Here is a 26,474-nt window from a genome sequence, read left to right as displayed (position 1 = left end):
GTCAGTACATTACAAACAGATGAGGCAGGTGGGACAGATAAAATTACAAATAAGCACCTCAAACTTGCATGCGATATTCTAGTACAATATCTTGAGAAACGGTTCACTTTAGTCATTGAATCCGAGAATATCCCAGAGCAATGGACTATTGCGAAAATAAAACGGATTCATAAAAAGGGTGATAAAAGAAATGTAAATAATTATCGCCCAATATGTCTAACATCGACCACCTAAAGGACTTGCTCTAAAATTATCCAAAAATGTTTCTGGCGTATTATCTGAACCATAAACCAAGTGATGGAAAGAAGTTGGGAATTCAACCTTACCATTTATATAGGTTTTATAGACCTTAGTAAAGCCTTTGATTGCTTAAACACCACATTATCATCGAAAGCCTAAAATATGCTGGTGTTGGTACAAAGTATATCAGACTTATACATACAATTTATTCGCGCGGAAAAGCGTATGTCGAAACAGAAAAGTCGGGAGTTTCTTTTGATTTAAAACGGAGAATTAAACAAGGAGATCCACTCAGTGCAGATCCATTCAATTGTGCACTAGAAATAGGGTATAAATATTAATGGTGAGATTTTATCAAACTTGAGGTTCGCAGATGATCTGGCAATTATTTCCCATTCACCCAATAACCTTTCCACTATGCTGAATCAACTAAACGATCATCTAAAACCTGCAGGCTTCAACATAAACCATTCAAAATCAGAAATTATCACTGTAGTATATGTGACATCTATTGATCAAAAGTTCAAATTAGCATGACCGGTGATAGCGAATACTTAAGTAATTAATAGTCTAACTAAGTACAGGTGTCTTATGGACATAGAGGTACATCGATGTTTGATAGTACGTATAGATGGCTGACTTAATATTCGTAGCTATATCATAGAAGTGGCTCCGTGTATTATTTCGTAGAATCACGTAGTAAATATACTTGGTCTCGTAGATGTTCCGGCTATGGGTCATCGCCGCCATTAAGTGGTTAAGGAGTTCACTTGTAATTCAACCATCAAACGTGAATGTTCAACAATTATTCTAACTGGAAGTTAAATTTGTGTGTATTGTATTTCATTATAATTTGTGTTAATAAAATATTGTATTATACGTTGAATCGTTATTTTTATTTGGAAATTATATAATATACGTCAGTATATTTTAATAATCTTGAAAAGATACAAATAATAAAATATACAATATAAAAACTTAAATAATCGCATCACAGTGTAGTATAAAAGAAAATTGATAAAAAAAACAGGTTAAAATTGGTAAAAAACACAAATAGATAAAATTAGACTACACATTTAAAATAGAAAAACACAATAAATAATTTAAAAGAGTTTTTTTTTAAAAAAAAAAACAGAAGAATAAAAGTGTCCATTATCACAGTCAAACAATAATTAAATAAATAGCACAGCACACACATAACACAAGCACTTATATCACAGATGGTTGTGGGGAGGGATGGCTCAGGTGTTCGGGCCATCCATACCTGTGTGCAGGTTCACAGAGGCTGATCATGGTACTGTCTCTGTCCGGTTAGATGTTCGATATAAATGTCACGTGACCAGCGGATCGTGTCTGACGCCATCAACCGTGCCATGGTCTGCGTATATTTTGGAGATATTCCCAAAGACTTCGCAACCCTGTAGTTCTGTGCTAGCCAGGACCCGAGCGAACCAACGACAAAAGCATCCAAAGAGACCCTATAGCCTTTCGAGGATAACTCAGCAGCAAGTTGGTTATATTTATCGAGCTTTTGCTGCCGAGCCACCTCTAAAGCATCCGGGGCACCCTCAAAGGGAATGCAGATGTCTATGATTTTAACTTCCCTACTAGCCTCATCCAGGACCACCAGGTCAGGACGAAGAGTACTCCATACGCCGGGTACTTGTCTATTGATGTTTAAGACAGCACCCGGGGGTAGACGCGATCCGCGAGCAAGACGGTCTTGGACGGCATTATGTCGCCGTTGCCACGCCGCTGAATGGACGGTACAATGATTCAGTACGTGTGGTAATGTCTCATTGACATAACCACAACGTCGGCACCGTTTATCCCCGTTCCCGAATCGCCGTGCTCCATTTAATGGAACGACGCCGAGTCGGGCTCGGTGGATAAAGCGGTAGTCACAGAATCGAGTGTACCGACCATTCAGCAGGAAGTGGTTGCTCGCTTCCCTTAGATTTGTACAGGAGTACGCCTTTCCCTGATCTGGTTTTCCTAGCAGTCTAGCAAGGTAGAATGCTCGAAGTGCTGAACGTAGCATTCGAACAACAACGGATCGCGCCGTCTCCGGGACAATTATACGCTCCGGTGTTTGCCCAGGACGAATATACGTCAGTATATTACAATCACCAACGGTCCAAATGATATCAATATCAGTAGAAAATAATTGCATCGCTTATGCAGAAGGCTACGTGTACTTGGGTCAAATTGGATACTTAAAGATCAGTATCACAAAGAAATTCAAAGCCGCTGCGCCAAAGCCTGGCAGAAATTCTAGTCTCTAAAAGAAATCTTAATAGGAGATTACTCTTTAAGGGTGAAAGTAAGATAATTGATACATGCATAACACCAGTTTTAACATATGGATGTCAGTCATGGGGTCTAACACACATGATAAGCAATAAACTGGATATCTGCCGGAGAAAAATGGAACGCTGTATACTCAATATTACCCGGAGAGAATAAATAAAATTAGAAATAAGGTGATACGCTCAGAAACACAAAGTCGTTCAGCAAAGTTTATTGCTAAAAAGCTAAAGTGAACCTGGACAGGACACATTCTACGATTAAAAACCGATCGATGGGCAAACGGAATTATATTCTGGACACCAAGATTGAAAAGTAGCTATTGTAGGAGAAAACGTAAGAGATGGTCGGATGAGTTCAGAAACTACGGTGGAAATACATGGTCCATAATTGCTACTAGTCCAAGAGGCCACTGCAAAAAAGGTAGCCGATAAGCGTCACGCTTGAAACATTTTTTTAATAAAAGTATATACCTTTACAAATTCAGTGGCACTTTAGTGCCTGAGGTATGATGGTACAAACGGTTTATATACTTTTTTAATTATTATAATTTTACCCACAAAGTTTCCTATTATGACGTGCTTGAAACTTAGTTAAAAATATTATATTTTATGTATAAAAAGAAAATATGTCCATGTGCCTCGATAAAATTGGCACTATCATGTTGGCACAGATGTTTAATCGATTTTTTTCGCGACAAATAACTGTACCTGTTTTGACGTACTTGAAATTTAAACTGTAAGTAAATTTATACTATTTTAAACATGAAAAAATGAATGTGCCGCCTGTATGCCGGTTCTAAATACCTGGCCTAAGCGTTTATATCCCTATGCTGCTGTATGTATTACTTCATGCATTGATTATTATAGATGAATGTTTATAATTATTTAATTAATTTATAAATTTGCATACTTACATAAAAAAGGATGACAAATACTTTAAAAAAGTTTTCAGTATCATAAAATTATTATTTTTCGCGTATTGAACTTTTTTATTCCTTACCATTGCTTTAAAATGATATACGTCCTGAAGGCTTACAGCTTTCTCTATAAATTTAATTAGAGTTTTTCGGAAAATAAATTACATTAAAAAAAACAGTCACTTTTACACTTAAATCGATATTTATTTAAACAATATACATGATAGTTCTTATCAACTATGTATTAGATTAATGCATTCTATACAAGTTACATATTCTATGACACACACTCAGCCATACTTATAATATTATTCGTTATCACAATGATTATCTTGATTTGTTTTTTTCATCATCTTCATTATCGCTACAATCAGTATCATCATTACCATTTATAGAACCATCGTCATTATTGTGGTTGTCATAATCTCCGTAATCGCAATCATTATTATCACCCAGTCAACACATTTACGTCAAATTGATGTAAGAATGACGTCACGTTATGTCAGGATTTACGTAAGAAATCGGTCACATAAGAGTCATATATGAGTCATTATTTCACACTTCCTGACGTAAGATTTTTACGTAATAAATGTGACATAAGTTTGACATAATATTGACATAACTGTGACCTAACTGACGTCAGGCTGACATAACAATGATGTCATAGTGATATCAAATTTTTTTCCCCAAATCACCTACGTACATATGACTTAAAATTGACTTCATTATGACATTCCGGACATGAGGCTGATGTAATGGTGACGTCATACTGACGTTACTGACATGAGGCTGATGTAATAGTGATGTCAAGTTTTTTTCTCTGACTCACTGACGTACAAATGACTTAGAATCGATTCCGTATATAGTGACCTAACTGACATCAGAATGATATAATAATGATTTAGTTTTGGTTTTTTTTTTATAATTAACACGATTATTTACAACATTTTGTGAAAACTTGTAGGTAACTCTATCATGAAGATAATAAGGCTTACAAGTATCCAAACCTATGAAAAAAAATTTGAAATCCATCGAGTAAAGGTCAATTACTGTATGACTAATTTGAAATGGGAAATCATTTATTAATGGTCAAATTTTACAGAATTTTACAAATCTCACTCATTTAACTTTTAAAACTGTTTTCTGGAGATAGAAATTTTAGATCTTAAATATTTAATGAATTTTTTTAATTCACTCACTACAATCATACGCTTGAAGTTCTATTCTAAATCATTGTTCGTTGTATCTTCATGTTTCTTCTGTTTTTGTATCTGCTTATTTTGAAGACCTGCTCTTTGATTTCCCAATCGGAACCAATTTGTTCCAACTTTAGAAAATTCCGCACTGCTCCACGGAGGAAACTTTTCTAATATTACCTCTGAAAAATAATTTTTCATATTATCGGAATTAATAATATTTTTTAGGCTTATGTTAACTTTCTCTACTTATTTAGTTTTTCTAACCTTCGCAAGTTTTAACCACTTTTAAATCATTAAGCTTATACTTGGTTTTTTTTCCTTCCCACGAGTTCTCAGCTGCAAATGATGTAGAAAATATTGTATTGAGTACCCTTTCAGTATACTCTTTACCGTGTGCTCCTCCAATTTGCTTAATGACTTTTACCTGCGTAAATATTTTTTTAATAATAAAAGAGTTATAAATAAATATAAATACTGTTTGTTTTCTTCATTTACTTTTGCTTTTTAGCCTATAGTATATTATCAAAAACCGAATTAATTTCTAATATATCTGCTCACTTTAAACGTAACAATAAATAGTTTAATTACATGTGTGGACTTACAAATTCTTGACAATAATTTTTCGACTCTAACAGTTTTGTGTTAAAGGCAGAAACTTCTTCCTTAGAATTCAGAGGTAGATCATTTTTTATGTTCGACCTAATTTCATTCAGCACCTCACCATGATTATTAGCATCATTATTTGCTACTACTCTTTCCTTCAGATCTCTCATGTCCACCATTAATGTGCCGAGAAGCCTTAAACACGAGTCCAACTTGTCTAAAATCATTGAAAATTATAAATTCAAAGAAAACTTAAATATATTATATTCTTGACTTTCAAATAAACAAATTTTTATCAAATATGAATAGCATTGAGAGTATGAAAACGTTTATCATCGTCACCATCAATTATAAGACTATCAGATTCAGAGGTCATAGATTTACTATGATCACTAACTAAAGTATCGTCCATTAAAAATTCATCATTAACTGGACTATTTACTGTATTCAAATAATTATTGGTATCACCTCCAAGGTCAGATGGATCACTGTACTTTACGAGATGCATTATTATTATTAGGACTTCCCTTGTCAGACCTATAGAAGCGTGTTGATGGAGGAACCTTCGGAGCTTTTTTCAGAATTTTTCTGTCAATCTTCGGCATTTCAGCTGCTGTAAAGTAAGATCAGAATGTGATGTAACATAAATTTTTTTTCTAAATTGAAGTACACAAACTTCGATGCTTTTTACCTGGTTTTTTACCATTATCACTTCTGTCATTTTCATTATCAGAGCTAACATTATCTGCAGTGAGAGAATGTTTAGAAGTAGCAGCAGCAGCAGCCGTAGCTGAAGGCAACTTCGATCGGTGTCCCTTTCCTCGTGGAGCTTCAGAAGCTGAACTTTCAGAATCCTCGGCAGCTTTTCTTGCTTGAATCAATGTATCTAAATCAGTTGAAATAACCACAATAATTATCATCTTAAGCTAGTTTTAAAGTGAAGTTGATTAATTATTTTTCAAGGCAAAAATTATTTTATTAACGACTGAAATAATCAATTGGCTATCGTATTTTTTCTCGAAAAATAATTTTGATATAAACATTAGTTAATAAATAATCAATCACATTTTGAACAAAGTTGTACTTAAATAATTGAATTACAGGGCTAAAAAATTATATTATTTACCGCAATATCGCACAATCTTTACTTTATAAGTATTCCAATTATCGGCAGGTGTGATTCGGTTTTTAAATTGAAAATTAAAATTTTTAATGAGTGTGGGCGGCCATTTGCACTCAGTTATTCCAGTTGATTCATCAGTGGCCATAAGCCAATTACTTGGAATTTCGGAATATGTATTTTGTTCGAAAAAATGAACCACTGCATATGGTTTTTCCATTATTTTCTTCACTAGAAAGTAAATTTGTTTTATTAGAAAATTTTGCAGATTATTTAAAGCACCCAATATTTAAATAAATTTCAAATTATTTAAATATAACAGAATGAAATTTAGAACGTAGCTTTAATGCAATTTAAAATTTTTGAAAATAAAATAATTGTATAACATATATGTTTTTATTAAAAAATTATAAATATTATTACAATTCCATCTATATTACCGATTGTTTATTTGAAAATTCTAATGCAAGTAACTACTGAGACAATATTACATTGGAGTGAGGTTAGAATTACTTGTCAATTATTACTACAATAGTTAAGAATAAAATAGAATACTTACGTACCTTATTTTACAACGAGACCAACAATAACTTGTATTTAACACATTTGTTTCTATGTTGAAGCTTTAATATTATTTAATTGTAAATATTCTTTGTGGATATATGATCAAACAATACGAACCACTGAGTATATATGTGAGAGCGTGAGTAAGTGAATACACTGAGTGAAGGTGACTACTGCGCAAGTGCAGACATGCGCTTGTCATAACGTTTTCAAAATCTATTTTTACTTTGTACTAAAAATAAAACTATTTTTTCGAAACGAACATGTACGTATTTAGTGTATGTGTATGTGTCGAGTACACAATATTATACGCACATAATATGTATTGAAAATATTACGGATATAAATTCAAGCCTCCACATATAAAATTGTTGTAAATTAAAAACTGTCCAATTATTTAAAAAAAAATTGTATACAATCACATAAAAATACTTGAAACTTTTTAATCTTAATCTAATTGTAAGTATTCAATTTTTGATTAGCTTAGAAATAATAATATAAGAATAAAAAAATATATGTAAGAATAAATAATAATAATATATGTAATAATTTTTTTTTTTTTTTGCTGGTAATTAAAAATTTTCATTGTACTTTCACAAGAAAAAATCAAAATGCCTAAGCCCATAAGATATCTAACTAAACGAAGAATTTATCAGGTTATTGATCAGGAGATACACACTCCAAAAACTAAAAAGAAACGAAATAATAATGAAGAGAATCGTTTATTAACAGAAAATTCTTTATCTGACGTTACAAACAGTGTTCCTAAAGTATCTAATTATTCTAAAGACGATAACTCAGTTATAAATATTCCAATGGTGACTCCTCATTTATCTGGAAAAAGTGAGAACAATGTTGATTTTTTGGCTGAAGAACGTGATGGTAATGAAATCGATGCTGAAACAATTGATCATGTTCATGCCATGGGTGATGAAACCGAAGGACCGAACAAACTTGAATCTGTGCAATTTCATCGGGAAGATGACTCTTCAAACACAAGTACTTTAGCCCAAGATTTACGTTTTTGGTTATCCGAGAACAGCATATGCCAGAAAGCTGCAAATGATTTGATTTCGATTTTTCGAAATCATGGGCATCAAGATCAGTTGAAAAAAGACGTTAGGTCTTTAATGAAGACTCCTCGTGATGTAACTGGTAAAATTATTCATGGCAATGGCGGCTCTTATTTTCATTTTGGGATAACAAATGGATTAATTCGTTCTCTCTCCAAAAATTACGATTCAAGTCCAGAAACGGTATCAATACAGCTTAATTGTGATGGAATGTCGATATCTAAGTCAAACAGCCAGTTTTGGCCTTTGCTAGCGGCCATCGAAGATGACTTCTATACAGAGCCATTTTTAGTTGGTCTTTTTCATGGGTCAAACCTAATGATTTCAATGTTTATATTAATCCATTTGTTGACGATATGAAAAATTTACAAGAAAATGGGATCCTAATTAATGGTCGACAAGTTCGTGTTCGGCTTAGTGCAATAATTTGTGATGCTCCGGCTAGAGCGTATTTGACATTGTCAAAATCTCATAGCGGGTATTTTGGGTGTTCTAAATGTATCCAAGAGGGAGATTGGGATGGGTATGTGAATTTCCCAGAAATGGATAACCCTCTTCGGACAGATGAATCATTTAGAAACCAACAGTAAGAAGAACACCACCTTGGGGAATCTCTACTTCTTGAGCTAGATTTTAGTATGGTTTCACAAATACCTCTAGATTATCAACATTTGAAATGTTTGGGGGTGATGAAAAAACTTTTGTTGCGCTGGACTAACGGTCCAAGAGATCAAAGGCTGACGAATGATAAGATTGATGCCACTAATGACTATTTAAAGGCAATGAAAGTATGTATTCCGGTCGAATTCGCTAGAGACCCTAGGCCTTTAGATAGTGTTTCAAAGTGGAAAGCTACTGAGTGTCGTCAGTTCTTGTTGTACACTGGTCCAATTATACTAAAAACAATACGATCATCCAGACACTACAATCACTTCATGGCTTTAAGTGTTGCTATTCGAATATTATGTGACGCTCAAAATACCTTCAGTACAATGATTATGCTGATCAGTTATTGAGATGGTTCGTTGATGAATACAAAAACTTATATGGATCTAATACAATTTATACAACGTTCACAATTTAATTCACATCGCAAATGATAGCAAAAAATTTGGACCGCTGGATAATTTTAGCACATTCAAATTCGAGAATTATATGTCTTTTATAAATAAGAAAGTCAAGAACGCGCCAAAACCATTGGAACAAGCAGTGAATCGTATTCACGAAGAAAACTCTTTGCCAGTGACTAAAAATTCTGTTCGATCATATCCAATCATTAAAAAACTGAATGATAATATTGTATCTCTTGGATTTGAAGGTTTTACTATCAGTACAAAAAAACACGAAAAGTTGTTGCTTATTAAGTGACGATAATATTTTAATTATTAATAAAATTATTGAAGCAGACAATGAAATAACATTAGAAGGCAAATACTTCTCAAAATTTGAATCGTTATTCACGTTACCGTTTGACTCTCAGGAGTTATGCGTGTATCTTGTAAAAAACAATGATGATACTTCTAAATTGATAACTATTACAACAGGTGTAATTAAATCGAAATGTTTATATTTCCCTTATGCAAACTCTAATGAATTTGTAGTTGTACCATTATTACAATATAATAACTAATTTTTTTATTTTGTTAAATTTTTCTTTCAAAAAACCCATAAAATGCTTTCTTACAGTTAAAAAATTTCAATGCTTGCATTCATGGTAAGTTTGACTAAAATTCTACGTAAATGAATATAAATATGTAATGTGAAATTTTTGTGCTAATCAAGAGTATATATAATAACATAGTTGTGAGAATAATTTCTATCACACTGTTATAACATCATAAAATTGAGACTTGTTTCTTACATACGAAGATCATTGAGTTATGATGTCACTTTTACGTCATAAAAGTGACTCGGCATCTACGTAAGTGAATGATTTACATTAAAATATTACATCAGTTTGACTAAACACTAAAGTCATAAAAATTACGTCATATCAAAGTCATAGTTAATGTCAGCGGGATGTAAAAGTGATGTTATTGAAGATAACATCATACTGAGGTCATGAATTAAGTCATCATTACGTCATATTTACATCAAAAAATAATGACCTCTATATGACCTTTACATGACGTAATATTGATGTCATGAGTTCACTGGGCAATTTCGATATCATCGTCGTTATTTGCAAACTTCATAAAGTTCCACAGAAACAATATCTTCAACCAATAGAGGCGTTGGATCACCTTCGAACCAAAGTGGTTCTACTTCATTTTCATTGATGATCCAACACCATTGTTCCGGTGAAAACCTAATACAATTTCTTTCAGTTGCATTCTGCCACATGGAAGTAACATAAGTAGATCTTAAAATTTTTTGCTGAAGTGACTTCCAACATGGTGGAAGAAGAGAGGAATCAAATTTTTTGAGGCTTTTCATAAAATATTCCGCAACAGATGTATATGTAAATTGATTTTGGAATAATATTAATCGCGCATCGTTAACATTATTACAATACACTCCATATAATCTACATGTATATTCTTGTAATATAGCCATGCTGTTTAAGTTATTTATTTCATCAATTTCACTTAAATTTGCAAACTCTTGCTGAACTTGGGGGTTTTTAGTAATTCTTGAAAAGGTTTGACTTTGCCTTTTATGTAAAAACTTGCCGTGTAATCACATCCTGTGTAGGCATGAAAACCTGGCAATGAGCGACAAACAAGTTCACCAAGTTTTGCAGCAAGTTCAGTGCAATTTATGAAATTAATAACATTCTATTTTACTCCTATTGAACTACAATATATTTGTAACATTGATAGCTTATGAATATTTCCTAAAATAATTAGTAGCACATCTGTATCTGAGGCTTTTATCAGGACCGTTTGATTTCTTGCCAGTTTATTTAAATGGTACACAATTTGTGTGTCTGCTTCCTCGTGGCTACATGCAAAATCTGCTTCAACAGTTTTTACAATAGCAGCATTTTGTACTTGATAAGAAAAACATTCGTCCTTATGAGTAATATACAGTTTTTTGTCACGCAAAAATGGTGCTACAAAATTATTACAATAATAGTCTGTCAGAAAAGTTACTAGAGCCTCTTTGAATTTAGTATTTTTTAAAGCTTTGTAAAAATCATTAGGTCTTTTCTGTGACGGTTATACTATGATATATGGTGTATTAATTTCATTACGGCTACGTCTTTCTAAATTTTTTATTGAATTTGGAAAATATTGATCGAATATTAGGTGAATTTCACTTGCAGTTGTGTTGCATAGTTTAGATAATATCATATGAGCGATTTTATCAAAAGTTTGGGGAACAGAAGGACCTAAATGGTATAAATAATAATATCCGTCAATTATTTCGACATATACTCGAGTTGGTGGTAAATTTTTTATTGATGAACTTAAAAATTTTGCTAATGCTGATTTATCTGTTTTGTGCATATCACCCGTACATTGAGCAAGGGACGGCGGAGCTGGACACAGAGGGTACGATAGACAAAGTGCCATATCAATTTTTTTTCTAATGCAATAGCTAACAGGCGACCAAAAATATCACGTTCCATAGCTATCAACACTTGTTTTTTCCCGTCTTTACTATTTTTGGGTTTTTTTATTCATTCAGCGGCAAAATTATGAATTTTATTCTTTTTAATTGCTGACTCAAATCTACCGGAGTTTTTATTACACCCTTCGATGAACTCTTTTTTCTGAATCTCACCTAAAGTATTGACATTAAGGAGGAATTCAGCTGTTTCTTCAGTTGCTGCTCGTCCACTCACAATATTATACAAATTACTCTCATCTATTTGCTTATTAAATGGATTAATATTGCTAGTTATTATATCAATAATCGATTTTATACACTTTTGATCTTTCAAAATTCTGTCTGAGTCTAGTTCTTTTGTTGTATCGCTTTCATCAATCAATCCTAACTCTTGTAAAACTACGGTGACAATTTTTGCTCGTATGCTATGGCTCAAGGCCCAACGTTGCCTTGCCGTAATGGAGTTAGTGAAAGCACTGTTAAACAATTAGCTGCATCTGCATTAATTGTCTGTTCTAAAGTCAAGTCCACCGGGGCACGTGAAAAGTTATTATTGGTCCTTTTAACTCCAAAAGCTCCATTTTTAAATTCTTCAAATAGCGGTGAATTATTTTTTTTCAAATATAATAAATTAGTTACATAGTAAATAGTCCATCTGGCATAATTAGATTGGTTCATTACGAAGAAGAGATTCGATATTTCATATAAGCTAAGTACATATAATTCAAAATTACTATTTCTAATGCTACGAGAAAGTGAGAAAAATAAGTTGACAAAATAAATATATTGCATGTAAAACTGAGAAGTTTTACCATACACACCAATTTACGTAAGTTGGACATAATTTAAATAATCATTTACCACTGCATCCAATGGCGGGTTGATAATTAGTGACTCGTTATTAGCAACAGGGTTATTGGAAATTGTTTTTAAATCATTCAACAGAATATCATTATCAATTTCATATTCATTAAATAATTCAATTATATGTAAAGTTTGGAGTGCTGCAGAAAATATATGGTGTAAACGTTTACATCGGTTAAAATGTTTTCCGTCAATGAAGCCGTTAGTGGAGCCTTGCGCCAAACATTCTGACTGGACAAGTATATCGACAATTCCCGATGCGTCTATATATTTACTTAAAGCCTTAAAAAAGACCATTTCAATATGGAAGGCACTAAGATTAATAAATAATGGATCGAATTTCGGCTTCTCTGTAACTTGAATTTGCATGGCCATCCTGGCAATAGCTAGATCATATGTACAATCATATGTTGTTGGTTACATTCCTGAGCGATTTTCAGGGCTCGTAACATGGTTTCATGCACTACGGAACAGTGCCGGATTAAGCCCATCGGGAGCCCTAGGCCAATAAAATTATGGGGACCCCCTTTTTTGAATAATTGTAAAATTAATCGTTATTTGTGTATTCATAGCATTCGTACAGCCTATTCATATCATTCCAAGGTTATAAACGAAATAAAATGAACAAAATAATTTTTTCTGTTAAATTATATATTTTCTGATTTCAAATAATTAACAATAAATTATAATTAATGGTGAAACAATCTTTGGACACCTCTTTGGAAATAAAAACGACGCTGGTCTTTAAAAAACTTTTTTTCGACATTTCAATTCACTAAATTCATCGATGATGTCTTCAAAATCAATTTAACGAAGAATGTCCGATTCAATGGACATCAAACTTAGCATGTCTAATCGTCCTTGACCCATAACACTTCTTTGCGCATTTTTTATGCGTTTCAATTTCGAAAAAGAGCGCTCTGTTGAACAATTCGTAATCATAAGAGTTAAAAAAATGCGAAGAGCAATTTCAACGTTTGGAAAAACAGATGTAAGATTATCTCGTATCAAACTTTCGTAGAGGTCAGAGTGAGTGAACTTAGGTTTGCTGGAAATTTTGATTTGATAAAAGCGTGAAACTGTTTGAGTTCAGGATAAAACTCTTCTAAATCGTCAAAGTAAAAATCAACCAAACCGGCAATTTTTTCACGGTAGTCGTCTTCTGTCAAATCAAAGTCAGCCAAAAATGAAAATCTCTCCGAAACCTCTAAGTAAACTTGACTTCGGCTGGTCATTTCGACCTTGAGCGTATCCATTATTGCAAAAAAATCGTTGACACAATTTTCTCGCTGATTTCGTAGAACTTCTGGAGCATTGCCATTGTTTGGCTGTCATAATCCGTCTCAGTTAAAATTAATCGGGCTTTGTTTTCAAACGCCTCGAATTGATCTCTCATTTCATCTAACAATTTTCCTAACGATGATTACATCAATGCGCAGGTTTTTAGATCAATCTCTACTGCCTGCAATGATTTGCTCGTTGCCCGAAAATTCTTTAAAATATCGCTCCACAAAACAAGCATGAAAACGAATTCTAACGTTTGAATTTTCTTCGCAATACATTCAGGTTCGTGTCTACAAGCACATGGAACGCCATTATCTGGAACGCCAAAATGCTCGTGTGTTCCTCGAAAAGCTAATCTTCGTTCAGCCAGTGTTATGATAACTGCAATCAATCGTTTCAGCACCTCTTTCCAATAGATTTTTTCTCTCTGGTACTCAAGTTGAAGGTTGTCGGAAACATCTTCAAAGTTCTGTCGCCTTTGAATGTACGTTAACATACATTCTCTGTGAAGAGGTCCATTTTCGTGTTGGTGTAACATGGAAACATTCTTCCAATCATTGAATCCGTCACTGGTGAGTTTGTTTTGTTTGTCTTTAGAAGCGAAAAGTTTGCACACAGCACACTTTTTCTTTTTTAAATTCGTTTGTTATTTAATAAACGAATTTAAAAAAGAAAAAGTACTGCAATTTATAATTTATAAAAAGAGCTATAATTTTGTGGTGACCCGTCATAACCAGTTAAGCTACATTCTGACAGTCAATATTTATTAATTCGAGAAAACAATTTGATTATTTATATTTATTTTTATTTGATTATTCTTACATCTTCATTACTGATAGATTCGATCTGTTCACTAGCTGATGTCGAAGCATGTGAAGTAGAACTTCGGAACAATGACGTCAATTTTGGTATTTTCGCTAGAGACGCCTGAAGTTCTTTTTTTTCTCCTCCGCAACTTTTCTTTCGCATAAAATCTTGACATTATGTGATCTGTAACCGCAATGAAAAATATTAATTTCCATAATTAATAGATAACACTAAATTCTGTTTTTAAAATTAAACAAAAAAAACCTAAAATCAAAAAATTGAATCTAAAAATGAACTTTGGTAGCCAGCTTTATGTAAAATTAACATAAAAGCTTTGCATAAAATTTGCATAAATCTAACCCCGCGTTGTAGTGGAAAAATTATGTACTTGTGAAAGAGACAAAAATTTCAAAAAACATTTCAGTACTCGAAACCTCACAAATTCATTTTTTTCAATTTTTCAGCTTTATTGAAGTAGAATAGAACTTCATTTCAAATTTCATAGATTAGTGTTTTAAAAATTTGAAAATGTAAGTTTTTGCAATCAAAATATTTTTCATTTTTTTGCGAACGAAAGTTGTTTGTAAAAATTTTTTTTTTTATTATCAATTATTGAATTATAAACTTTATAATAAGCCTCATTGTTAAAGTATTCAAACTAATTTCAACACTTTTCAACGTTTGGAAATTTGATCACTTCATATTCAGAAACAATATGTGCGTTTTTATTTGCCTGGAGAATTTTTCTTTGGAGAAAAACAATAACATTGGCTGTCAACAAAATTGATTCAACATTATTGCTTATCAATAAAAAATGATTTAAAAACAGAAAATAAAAAATGTGAGCAAATATAATCACAAGGTATTTTTCAAAATAAAAAAACGTTACAATCAACCTGGAATGTTCTGTAAACCAATTGTTGACAGCCGATGTTGTTATTCTTTTTCAGAGAATTCAGATTCTCCGGACAAAAAATTTGCCAGCCAAACAAAAACACACCCAATGAATTTTGCATTGTTGTTAAAATCGGATTAAAAAATAAAACATTTTTCTCTTAAAACGGTTAACAAAGGAAGTAGATTTGATCGACGATGTTTTTGTGTATAGATAAAATATAAAACAGAACCGTCCTTTTTTCAACAAACCCGTGCTTATCAATATGAATTACACGCAGAACCACAAATTCACATAAAACAACATCTCGATTTGTCACTCATTGTAAAAAACATTCTTTTTTATCGAGAAAACCGACCAAATGTGTTTTGCAAAACGACGAAGCACCAAATAGATTTGGGACGTTAAAAACACTGAATCGGTTTGTTTATACAAACAAGCTCGAGTTTTTAAGCGCTTTGTCGGGTCTAGCGCGACAAAGATAATATTCACTTTCATGATAATATGTATTTTGAGTTTCAAAATACATATTATCATGAAATAAATTGGTTGAAAAGAAATTTTTTTTTTCGAAATTTGAAAAAAAAAAAATAACTTGAAATTGAAAATTTTTGTTCAAAAATAATCATATCAGATTTTCGTGGGGCCCCTGCCTGTCGGGGGCCCTAGGCCATGGCCTAGTCCGGCCTAATGGGTAATCCAGCACTGCTACGGAATATGAAGTTGGGGATGCGTTTATTTGAGGCAAATAATCTACAATTTGTTTTTTACTGTATCAATTGTTATAGCATTATTAAAACCGATCCACATTGGGGCAGAGGGTATTTGAGATATACTTAAAGTCCATATAATATTTTTTTTCGACAGACTCTTCTTTATGAGCTGTCAAACTTTCGAGTAATTGTGACATTTCTAAGAAATACTCAATCTATTATTATCACCTGAATCTAAATTTTCATCCAATTGATCGTCTTGTGAATTCTCTGCTTCACATCGAGAGCTACTAATATCATTGTTCTCTTTTTCAAATTGATAAATAATCCCGACCGTGTCATGCAGTGTATCTTTTCCCGATAAAGTATCGACGAATCGATCGTAATTGTCGAAAGTAATATTTGTACTTAGATTATTAACTATATTAATGCCAGATGGAATTAAATTAGTTTCATGAATCGAAGAAAAAATGACTTCCGTCTCTAATTCTTCAGCCAAAGTGTAACTTATTGTGTGACCATATCGGTTTAACATCGTCAGTACTTTCCTACTACTTGTTAATGATTTCAGTGTTAAAGCTAAAGTTAAATGTTTGGAAGGTTTGACGCGACCTTTGATTACGATAAAAATTATATCAGAACATAATGATTTGATCCGAACATAATCTTCATCAGAGCTTTTTCTTCTTGTATCAGGACCTTGTACTAAGTTGCAAATAAATTCAAAGAGTAACTCTGGAATGTGACATTCACCCTCTAAGATGTCTTCTGTCTGTATATTACTCATGAGTTTTTTTTTTTTTAATTTTTCACAATTAAAAAAAAAAAAAAAAAAACTGCTTATTTATTGCCATTAAGGCGGAACAAAGTTCGCCGGGTCAGCTAGTATTTATATAAATGTATGTGTATATATAATTGAAAAGAAAAGAATACAAACCGACATCTTAATATATAAAAATTACGTGTCACGATTTTCTTTCACCATAATCTCCGACACCCCACTATCACTTGTTGGTGTATAAATTTGAATCAGGGCCAAGATACTCATCTGGGATTTAATTTTAAAATTATTAAAACTCTGTCGGATATTCCCCAGTATCCAATTATGTTATGAGCTATATTTTTTTAATAATGAAAGCAACTCTCCGTTCATGGGTTTTTCCTCCAGAGCATATTAATTTGAAACCATCGTTTGTTGTTGTCAGTCCACATCCTGCCCATCTTGCTTCTGAGCTGACACTGTCCATCCTGAGCAATAGTATTAAACAGTGGTTTGCCATTGGCTACTGTTCTTTGGTAATTTTTCAATTTTTGGTGATTAACGTTTGAGTCGAGTTTGAATGGCGTTGTTATCGTTGGTTGTTATTGCCGCTTATTGTTTTTGTTCCTATTATCTTCCAAAAAGTTATATTTATAAATATCTATTAGGCGACTGGAAAATGTTCTTGTGCGCATCCAATGCTTTAAAGTTGTATTTTTTATTTGATGTACTGCTTGTAACTCCTTTTACTCTGGTGATTTTTCTAACGATCGTTTTTTGTAATTTGGGTTTGCGAAATAATTTTGTTCACCAATACTTGACCAGTTTCATTGATAATTGCTGATAAATTTTGCGAAGGTTTTGAAATATCATCCTTCTGAGACAAAAAGGGCTCTTGGATTTGTGGTACAACTTCTTTGAGTATTTCATTGAGATTTTCAATTATTTTACCCTCTACAAAATTATCCTTAATTAGCTTATCCTTTTTCAAAATTGCATGTTTTCCTTGTTGCATGGCTTCATTCATGACTGGTACCCAGGTTTATCTTGCTTCCATTACTTTTTTGGTGTATTCTTCGGTTATATAAATATCTGAATCTATATGCTTATTTTTGTTTTGTAATATTAGAAGCTTCTTACGCCATCCATGTACTAATTAAATCTGACAACAATGGGTGATTTATCAGTATTTTTTCAACTTTTAATGAAGCCAATTTCTACAGCATAACACCTTACATTTATTTTGTGATTAATAATGTTCCTGTTCGAAGTATTTTAACGAGAAAATCAATATTCTGTTCTAACATTGAAATTTTTGTTTTTAAAATGTTATTTAAAATTATGACTTCCGACCGAGATTTGAACTCCAACGCACTGCACTATAGTATATATAAAGCTAACTTAACTTTAAAATAAACTTTATTGACTTTAAAATAACAAAAATTATACAATTATATTACAATGCAAAATTATAAATGATGTTTATTAAATAATTTCATGTTTTTTCCCGATTTTTAGCCAAAGCTACTTGGCTTTCATCCTGGCGTTTGTTTTTCGGTTTTGCAGAGCTTTTATGTGGTTTGGATGATTTGGGGGTGGTTAGATTTTGTGTTTGTTTTCATTTATTTGTTTTATTATTACAGAAAAAGTTCAAAAAAACTCAAAAAAGGGTACCTAAAACAGAATAAATTATTAGTTGGTTTACCTAAAACAGAAGAAATTATTGATTAATGTACTTAAAACAGAAGAAATTATTAGTTAGGGTATCTAAATAAATAATAAAATGAAATTGGAGGTTGTATGGATTGCCGAAGTTCACGAGGAAGGAGTGTTGTTTTAAAGTTGAATATACTAAAGACGCTTTTAAAATAGCTATTCATGATTCTGGTAATTCTTTTTCTCGAAAAGCGGAAGATATTTTGTTAGATTTGAAAAATACCATTACAGAATCTAGAAAGTTTTGAAACATGAGGAAACCACGGTTGAGTTGACCACAAAGGTACTGCTATAACACTGGAATGATGCTATACACAGTGTATATACACGTTATTCAACCAAATATTACGAAATTTGGTATCCAGGGGTTTTTTAGGTCGTTGAAAATGATCCCGAACAGAAAAAGAGAAGATTACAAGATGGCGGTCGGAAAATTAGGATTTTCTGACTGAAAAAAATTTAGTCTGTTGGATGTTATTCAGTAAATATTTATTAAAATTTATTGGTAAGTTTGATGGACCATTTTAAGAGTCAAAGCATTATTGTTTTTTTTTTTTTTTTTTGTTTTTTTTTTGTTTTTTTTTTTTTTTTTTGTTTTTTTTTTTTTTTTTAAAATAATTTATTATATTAATTATCATTATCATCTGAGTCATGAATATTTCCTTCGACAGTTTCGATTTCATGGTTTTCTTCCTCTATATTTTGTGGATACTATGCAGTATTCTTATAATTCCTCAGTTCGTTTTTTCATTTTGCAGGAGCAAGTAATGATATCCAAATCTTTAGCTGGAGCTGGTGCTTCATTCATTTTTACAGGGTGCAATTCACTTTTTATTACCTTCCAACCCCCAATCTAGTGCACTAAGATTTTGAATACATCCAAGATTTAGTCCAAGAGCTGGCTGCAAAAAACCTGGCCTATCGAGTAACCGGAAGAAGTATTTTTCAAATGATACTACTCTCTGTATCTGTTGAAAATATCATTTAGTGCCAGGTCAAATATTATTTATTAAATTGCAATATTTTTCCTACGGTATATTTTTTGGACATGAATTGTACAAATCAAGTAACCGCTTGAAACTGATCCTAAAATTTAGTTTTAAATTCTCATGAAAAATGCCTGGCACGGCACTTATATTTCTTCAAGTCCTTTACTATTATTAATACAACCTGTTAAAGAAACATTTGGGAATAAATGAATAATCATCTGATGAACATTTATCGTGATTTTTTTAATTTTTACTAGTATTTTAAGTATAATAAACAAAAAAATACATTCGGATATAATCTACTCTAAAATTAATAAAAAACAAATATTTAAAGATATACATTAAAACATATATATGGAATTATTATTAAATATTATCATGCTCATCATAATCACTATCGTCATGATCATCGTTAGTACTGTCATGATCATCGTCATTATTTTTGCTGCGATCATCATTGTCATAATATTGATCCTTATCAATTTCATTAAGCTCTACTTCATCAAGTTCTACCAAAATAATGTCTTCAACTTAGAAAGGTGTTGCATCACCTTCGAACCAAATCGGTTCAATTTTATTGTCGTTAGCTGTCTATACGCATTATTCTGGTGAGAAATTGATGCAGTTAGCTTCTGTAGCATTTTGCAACATTGAAGTTACATAAATGGTTCGTAGAATTTTTTTTTCCAGTACTTCCAACATGGTGGAAATTGCCTTGAATAAAAACTTTTTACATTTTTCATAAAATATTCTGCTACAGACGTTGACGTAAATTGATTATGAAAAATTAATAATCTTGCATCATTTACATTGTTACAACTTATTATATAAAATTTACGAGTATATTCTTGCAATATTTCCATACTTCTTAAATTTTCAATTTCGTCAATATTATTTAAACTAGCGAATACTTGTTGAACTTGTGGATTTCTTAATAGTTTTTAAAAAGACGAGGTCACAAAATTTTCCTGCCAGTTTAATGCAATTAATGAAATTGATAACATTAGATTTCGATCCTATCGTACTTAAGTTATTTTCCACTTTTGGATCGGAGAGCTACTTTGCGAGATAATTAACAAAATAAATTAATATATCTTTAGCGAATCACAGTGCAATAATATTTTGAATGAAACCAATAAAACACTACTTAAAGAGAGGATGTGTTTTATGGTAAATTAAGTGTTATGGTCGTGCGAATATCACATACGTTAAGCATATATTTAGCAAAACGGACCAGTCCGTATTGCTAAATATATGCTGAGATACACATACACCGAGACAAACCAAAGTATGTATGTTGTGTGTTGAAGTTGTAAAGTGATACAGTGTTTAAGATTTTGTGTTCTGTATTATACGGAAGCCCGGTAGTGACACGTTAAGTAGACATAGTAGTACCTCTGATTTCGCTGCGTCTGCTGACATACATAGTATGTCCGTCTTAATTTTTTAATTTTTTTAAAGGTGGCACTACTCGTTTATTCCACAATGGAACTCTAACAGTAGGACTATTTTATAAAATATAATAATAATTTTAGTCTGCACTTAGGAATTGCATTTAATAAGAAATTCACTCGACCCCCACAAGAAGCTCTGTATTTAAGCTCTTTTAATACATATAATAATTAGAAAAAAATTCTAGACATTTATATACATTTGGTATGTATTTAATTATATTAATTAAGTTTTTTTTAATTACTATCAAACTGAAATGGACAGATATCTGACAATTATTAACATTTTATTGATAAGTTTATTCTATGAATAAAATTATTTTTAAAGAAGCTTTTTGATATTAAGAGGAATTTTTTAACAAGAACTCATTATTAAAATTAAATTGTTTTTAAAATATATAAATGTCTTAATGTCAATGCCAGGAATGATTAAACATTTTTGAGCATTTATTTACTAACGAAAATTAAACTTTTTATTTTTTGCAGCCGCTGTAAACAAATTTGCAAACTATGTCTAGAGAATCATTGATAACAACATATTTCAAGGAAGGTTTTACATATAATGAGATAGTAAATTTTCTATCCAAGTATCACAGTATTTCAATTTCTCGTCGACACCTTATTCGAATTCTTCAGAAGCTTGGACTGAAGAGGAAGGAAATCGATGAAGATTCTCTAGAATCAATCTGTACGGCAGTAATTGATGAAATTTTTAGTAGTGGTTCTTGTATTGGCTACAAAAGAATGTGGCAACGATTAAAGCAAATTTATGGCTTAAAAGTAAAAAGGAGTAGAGTTGATAAAATTTTGCATCTAGTTGTTCAAAATGCTATTGAAGAGGGATCTCGTCGACGTTTGATACGGCGTAAGTACGGATGCATCGATGGATTTTCCAGAAAAATTGTATGGTTGGACGTTGCAACATCTAACAATAAACCGGAAATTATTGCATATTATTATTTAACAACAGTACAGAAATTGAAACTAGTTCCAACTTTAATACGGTCAGATTTAGGAACAGAAAATTGTCTAGTTGAAGCCCTTCAGCAAAGTTTACGATTTTATCATGATGATAGTCTATCAGGTTGGAAGAGCTTCATCAAAGGTAAAAGCACGTCTAATCAGCGGATAGAGAGTTATTGGTCTCAGCTTAGGCGTCATGGTTTGGATTTTTGGATTAATTTATTTAAAGACTTACGTGAAAGAGGTCTTTACAATGATTCATCTATGATAAATGTCGAGTGTTTACGATTTTGCTTTGGGCACTTAATTAGAGCTGAATTGGAAACAATTCGCCGTGAGTGGAATCGACATAGAATAAGAAAACAAAAAAATCGTCATATAGCTTCGGGAAAACCTAATTGTTTATATTACCTTCCTGAAGCTATTGGGGCCAAAGATTACATGAAACCACTCAATGAGGATGCAATTGATATTCTGAAACAAGACTACACCTTGAAGCCTAAACTCTACAATGAAATATTTTGTCGATTAGTCAAAGTATTGATACCTGATATACAAGTACCTCTGAATGTTGAAGAAAGTATTGAGCTTTATTTAAAAATTTTAAATTTATTAAAAGTTTATACATAGCTCATCAGATTAATCATAAAATAATGTTCATTAGTCATTTATGTTTGTAAAAGAAATGATTTTTTACCCAATTTAATTACAAAATAATTAAAATAATGTATAAAGAAAAAATATAATTTTTAATATTTATTACAACCGCTAATTTATTTTGTTTATTGTTCAAAAATTTTCTTTTCTTTTATTTATGAGGTACGCTAATTATTATGAAAATATAATTGTAATGATTATTTATCGATCATTGTTTAAGTTTAAATCCCCACCAAATAATATTTTGTCTAAGTAAACTTCAAAGGCAACTGGATAAGAGACCGGAACAAGTTTTAATTATTCATAAATTTACGACTGAAATTGGAGTGAAATAGTATCTTTTATTTCCAGCGATGAAAAAATGTTTTTTACGCATTTGATGACAAGAATGAAGTTTCAGCACCTTATCTTGTCAGTTTATATTCTCTCAAATCTTTAAGACTTATTCGATAAATTTCATTAGTATCCTGGGATGGAAAATAAAATTTTTGAATTTTTTATAGCTCAGTATTTTTTTTAATACTAATTCAATTAAATGTGTTAAATTACACAAGACAATATTTGTGATTTTTAAATTTGATTTATTACAACAAATAAATTTTAAAACTGTATGAGTATAGCAAATCTCTAATTGTCATCACTTTTGTTCAAGCGTTAGATTTGTACTTACGATAACACTCATATACATATTGAAATAAAAAAATAAAAATAATCAAATAAACCATACATAAGTTCAAATTAGATAAACTTATTCAAATGAACTGTTTTACAGTCAAACGTGCTTATAAATATTTAATATTAACTGATAAGTATTGTTCTTTAAAATTAATTTTTAAAAATAGTCTAACAGATTCAACATTCTTGACTAGTTATTAATTACACACATGACATAAAAATAACTTTTTTAAAGCATTTAGTCTATTCTTATCAGTCTTATTTGTATTAGAATGAAAAATGAAAAATAGTTGAAATATTTCAAAATAAACGATACATAAATTCAAAGATTCTTGAAGCTTTTAAGATCCGTAATTATTAACACTTTTTTTAAAGCATTAGATTTGTACTTATGATAACACATTATGCATATTAAAATAAAAATAATCAAATAACACAAAATAAATTATACATAAGTTCAAATTAGATAAACTTATTCAAATGAACTATTTTACAGTCAAACGTGCTTATAAATATTTAATATTAACTGATAAGTATTGTTCTTTAAAATTAATTTTTAAAAATAGTCTAACAGATTCAACATTCTTGACTAGTTATTAATTACACGCATGACATAAAAATAACTTTTTTAAAGCATTTAGTCTATTCTTATCAGTCTTATTTGTATTAGAATGAAAAATGAAAAATAGTTGAAATATTTCAAAATAAATTATACATAAGTTCAAATTAGATAAACTTATTCAAATGAACTATTTTACAGTCAAACGTGCTTATAAATATTTAATATTAACTGATAAGTATTGTTCTTTAAAATTAATTTTTAAAAATAGTCTAACAGATTCAACATTCTTGACTAGTTATTAATTACACACATGACATAAAAATAACTTTTTAAAGCATTTAGTCTATTCTTATCAGTCTTATTTGTGTTCGAATGAAAAATAAAAAATAGTTGAATTATTTCAAAATAAATTATACATAAGTTCAAATTAGATAAACTTATTTAAATGAACTGTTTTACAGTCAAACGTGCTTATAAATATTTAATATTAACTGATAAGTATTGTTGTTTAAAATTAATTTTTAAAAGTAGTCTAACAGAATCAACATTCTTGACTAGTTATTAATAACTTCAGAGATTGGTTTCAAGGCTTTGAGATCTTCAAATAAATCACATAGTTTATGCTATAATCTAATTAAAAATTTTTTTTTTCGATGCAATAATAACTTATTTGATAATACCCGAATCCAGCGAGTAAATTTAGCATCCACACATTAAATCAACCTTGAATACAACTTTAAGATTTTGAAAACTTCAGGACGATTTTTTGGCTCATACGAAAAACACTCTAACATAAGTGATTTTAATTCTTGAGGTATACTAGTCAAGGCAGGTAGATTTTTCTTACTTAGAATAGCTTTCAAATCATTTTCATCGCTCAAATCACCCCAAATTGACTTTTCAACAATTCGACCAGTGTACATGCTAACGACCATATATCTGAATACGGAGTTACTTCCATATTTTGTAATAATAGTTCTGGAGCCATATACAATGGCGTTCCTCTGACATATCTAGTTCGTCCAACAGTAGTTCTTAAAGAAGAAGTCATTTTTTTAAACTTACTTAATCCTAAGTCACAGATTTTGACAATTCCACTCGAGTGAATAAGAACATTGGCGGGTTTTATATCTCCATGAATAATGAGATTCTCCTTGCTATGAAGATAATTGATGCCTTGACAAATTTGTTGAGATATTTTATGCTTTTTCATCAACGTTAACTTATTTTCTTCTTTAACTTCTCTATCGAAAAGAATTTCATCTAAAGAACAGCTTTCGAATAATTCCATGACAAGGTGTATTCTATCTTTTTCTGCACAGAAAGCCATCAATTGAATGATATTGGGATGCCTAATGTCCTCCAGCACTTTTACTTCTCGGCAAGCCAATTTCACATTGGCCTCTGACAAAACGATTGTTTTTACTGCAATGTCTGATCCATTCCACCAACCTTTTTTTACCTTTCCTTGAGCACCGGCACCCAAGATTTCCCGATAAATACGAAAAGATTCTTTTTTTATAGATGGAATCGAACAACTTTTACTTTCCTTTAATATTCCGAGTAAGCTCTTCAACGATTCAGATTGATTATTATCGGTGAACTTGAAAATACTTGATTCCATTTCTAAATTAAGGGAGTTGCATTTAATAATACATTTATAAGCACTATTGACATCATTTATAGGTACCCAATATCTTAGTATTCCCCGTTCATATATTTCATCATCTTTATACCAAGTAAACTCTGCCTTGCATGAATCAGTGCAATTGGTTATTACACCAACACCGTTTTGATTGTTGTATCGTCCGTTGAGTTCATTTACATCATATAAAATGTAATGAATATTTTCGTCATCAATAATGTCCGTTCCGGGGAAAGTGAACTCTCGTTGGGAGATATTTTCATTATTGGGGTAAATTAGTAACAACGTTCTGTCATCGACTGAAATTTCGGCAATTCTGCAGCCAGATTTTAAAGGATCAAATTCTTCGAGTGTTGCATGTCCGAAATCTTCTAATTGTGAATAATAAAGATCATCTTTCTGTAAATTTACTTTCGAATATTCACCTGTATATTTTGAAATTTTTATACACTCATAAGAAATTTGGATATTATCATCTGTTCTTGTTTCAGATTTTTCTAGTGTACTCTTCTTACCGACAAATTTATTTTGTGAACTGTAAGTTGATGATGTACTAACTCGTAAATTATGCACAGTAAAAGGAACATCATTTGATGACATAATATTGGTCGTAGTAGCATTACGTGCCGTCATTAGAACTGAATTTAAATTCTTGGGATTGGGAAACTTATTTGAATCATCTTTAAGGGAAATATTTTTTTTTAAAGATGTTAGCAGGTAAAAAGAAAAACGTTTTGTTTTTTGATCTTTTAAAAATTCCCACAGATCACATTCTTTTCCCACACTATTGATAAAACTTGATATAATAGTTCCATTAAAGCGACCGAGATAAGTATCACAATTAGCAAAAGACAATTCATTGTCCTGAGCAAATTCTTCGATTGCTAATTTCTTAATATCATCAACAAAGTAA

At 31.2% G+C, this 26,474-nt stretch overlaps 3 protein-coding genes across 3 annotated transcripts; 1 reads left to right on the top strand and 2 right to left on the bottom strand.

Annotated features, from left to right (window-relative positions):
* Positions 1–4,686: 4,686 nt before the first annotated feature.
* Positions 4,687–7,062, bottom strand: LOC123302863. The gene is made up of 7 exons (XM_044885956.1): positions 6,952–7,062; positions 6,395–6,619; positions 5,960–6,154; positions 5,596–5,709; positions 5,268–5,485; positions 4,930–5,089; positions 4,687–4,844 (listed from the first exon to the last, which is right to left on the bottom strand). The coding sequence occupies exons 2-7, from the start codon at positions 6,606–6,608 to the stop codon at positions 4,687–4,689; spliced, it is 1,059 nt and encodes a 352-aa protein (XP_044741891.1). The 5' UTR covers positions 6,609–6,619; positions 6,952–7,062.
* Positions 7,063–21,172: 14,110 nt separating this feature from the next.
* LOC123302862 lies at positions 21,173–22,652 on the top strand. The gene is made up of 2 exons (XM_044885954.1): positions 21,173–21,264; positions 21,546–22,652. Exon 2 carries the CDS (start codon positions 21,570–21,572, stop codon positions 22,650–22,652), a length of 1,083 nt encoding a protein of 360 aa, XP_044741889.1. The 5' UTR covers positions 21,173–21,264; positions 21,546–21,569.
* A 2,141-nt stretch (positions 22,653–24,793) lies between these two features.
* Positions 24,794–26,194, bottom strand: LOC123302861 (probable serine/threonine-protein kinase samkA). Its single transcript, XM_044885953.1, has one exon. The coding sequence runs from the start codon at positions 26,192–26,194 to the stop codon at positions 24,794–24,796; it is 1,401 nt and encodes a 466-aa protein (XP_044741888.1).
* Between the last annotated feature and the right edge of the window lie 280 nt (positions 26,195–26,474).

This window comes from Chrysoperla carnea, chromosome X (assembly GCF_905475395.1).
Source record: "Chrysoperla carnea chromosome X, inChrCarn1.1, whole genome shotgun sequence".
Classification (NCBI taxonomy): Eukaryota; Metazoa; Arthropoda; class Insecta; order Neuroptera; family Chrysopidae; genus Chrysoperla; species Chrysoperla carnea.
Note: the sequence above shows the minus strand (reverse complement) of the source record. Positions and strands in the feature narration are given on the sequence as shown.

Bases quoted from the DNA above. Each gene is read 5' to 3' on its own strand.
- LOC123302863 (XM_044885956.1), bottom strand. From the start codon at position 6,608: ATGGAAAAACCATATGCAGTGGTTCATTTTTTCGAACAAAATACATAT. The intron at 6,155-6,394 runs GTAAATAATATA...CAACTGATTTAG, and splicing joins AAAGATTGTGCGATATTGCG to ATACATTGATTCAAGCAAGA. The intron at 5,486-5,595 runs GTTTTCATACTC...CAATGATTTTAG, and splicing joins TGATGGTGACGATGATAAAC to ACAAGTTGGACTCGTGTTTA.
- LOC123302861 (XM_044885953.1), bottom strand. From the start codon at position 26,194: ATGACGGCACGTAATGCTACTACGACCAATATTATGTCATCAAATGAT.
- LOC123302862 (XM_044885954.1), top strand. From the start codon at position 21,570: ATGTCTAGAGAATCATTGATAACAACATATTTCAAGGAAGGTTTTACA.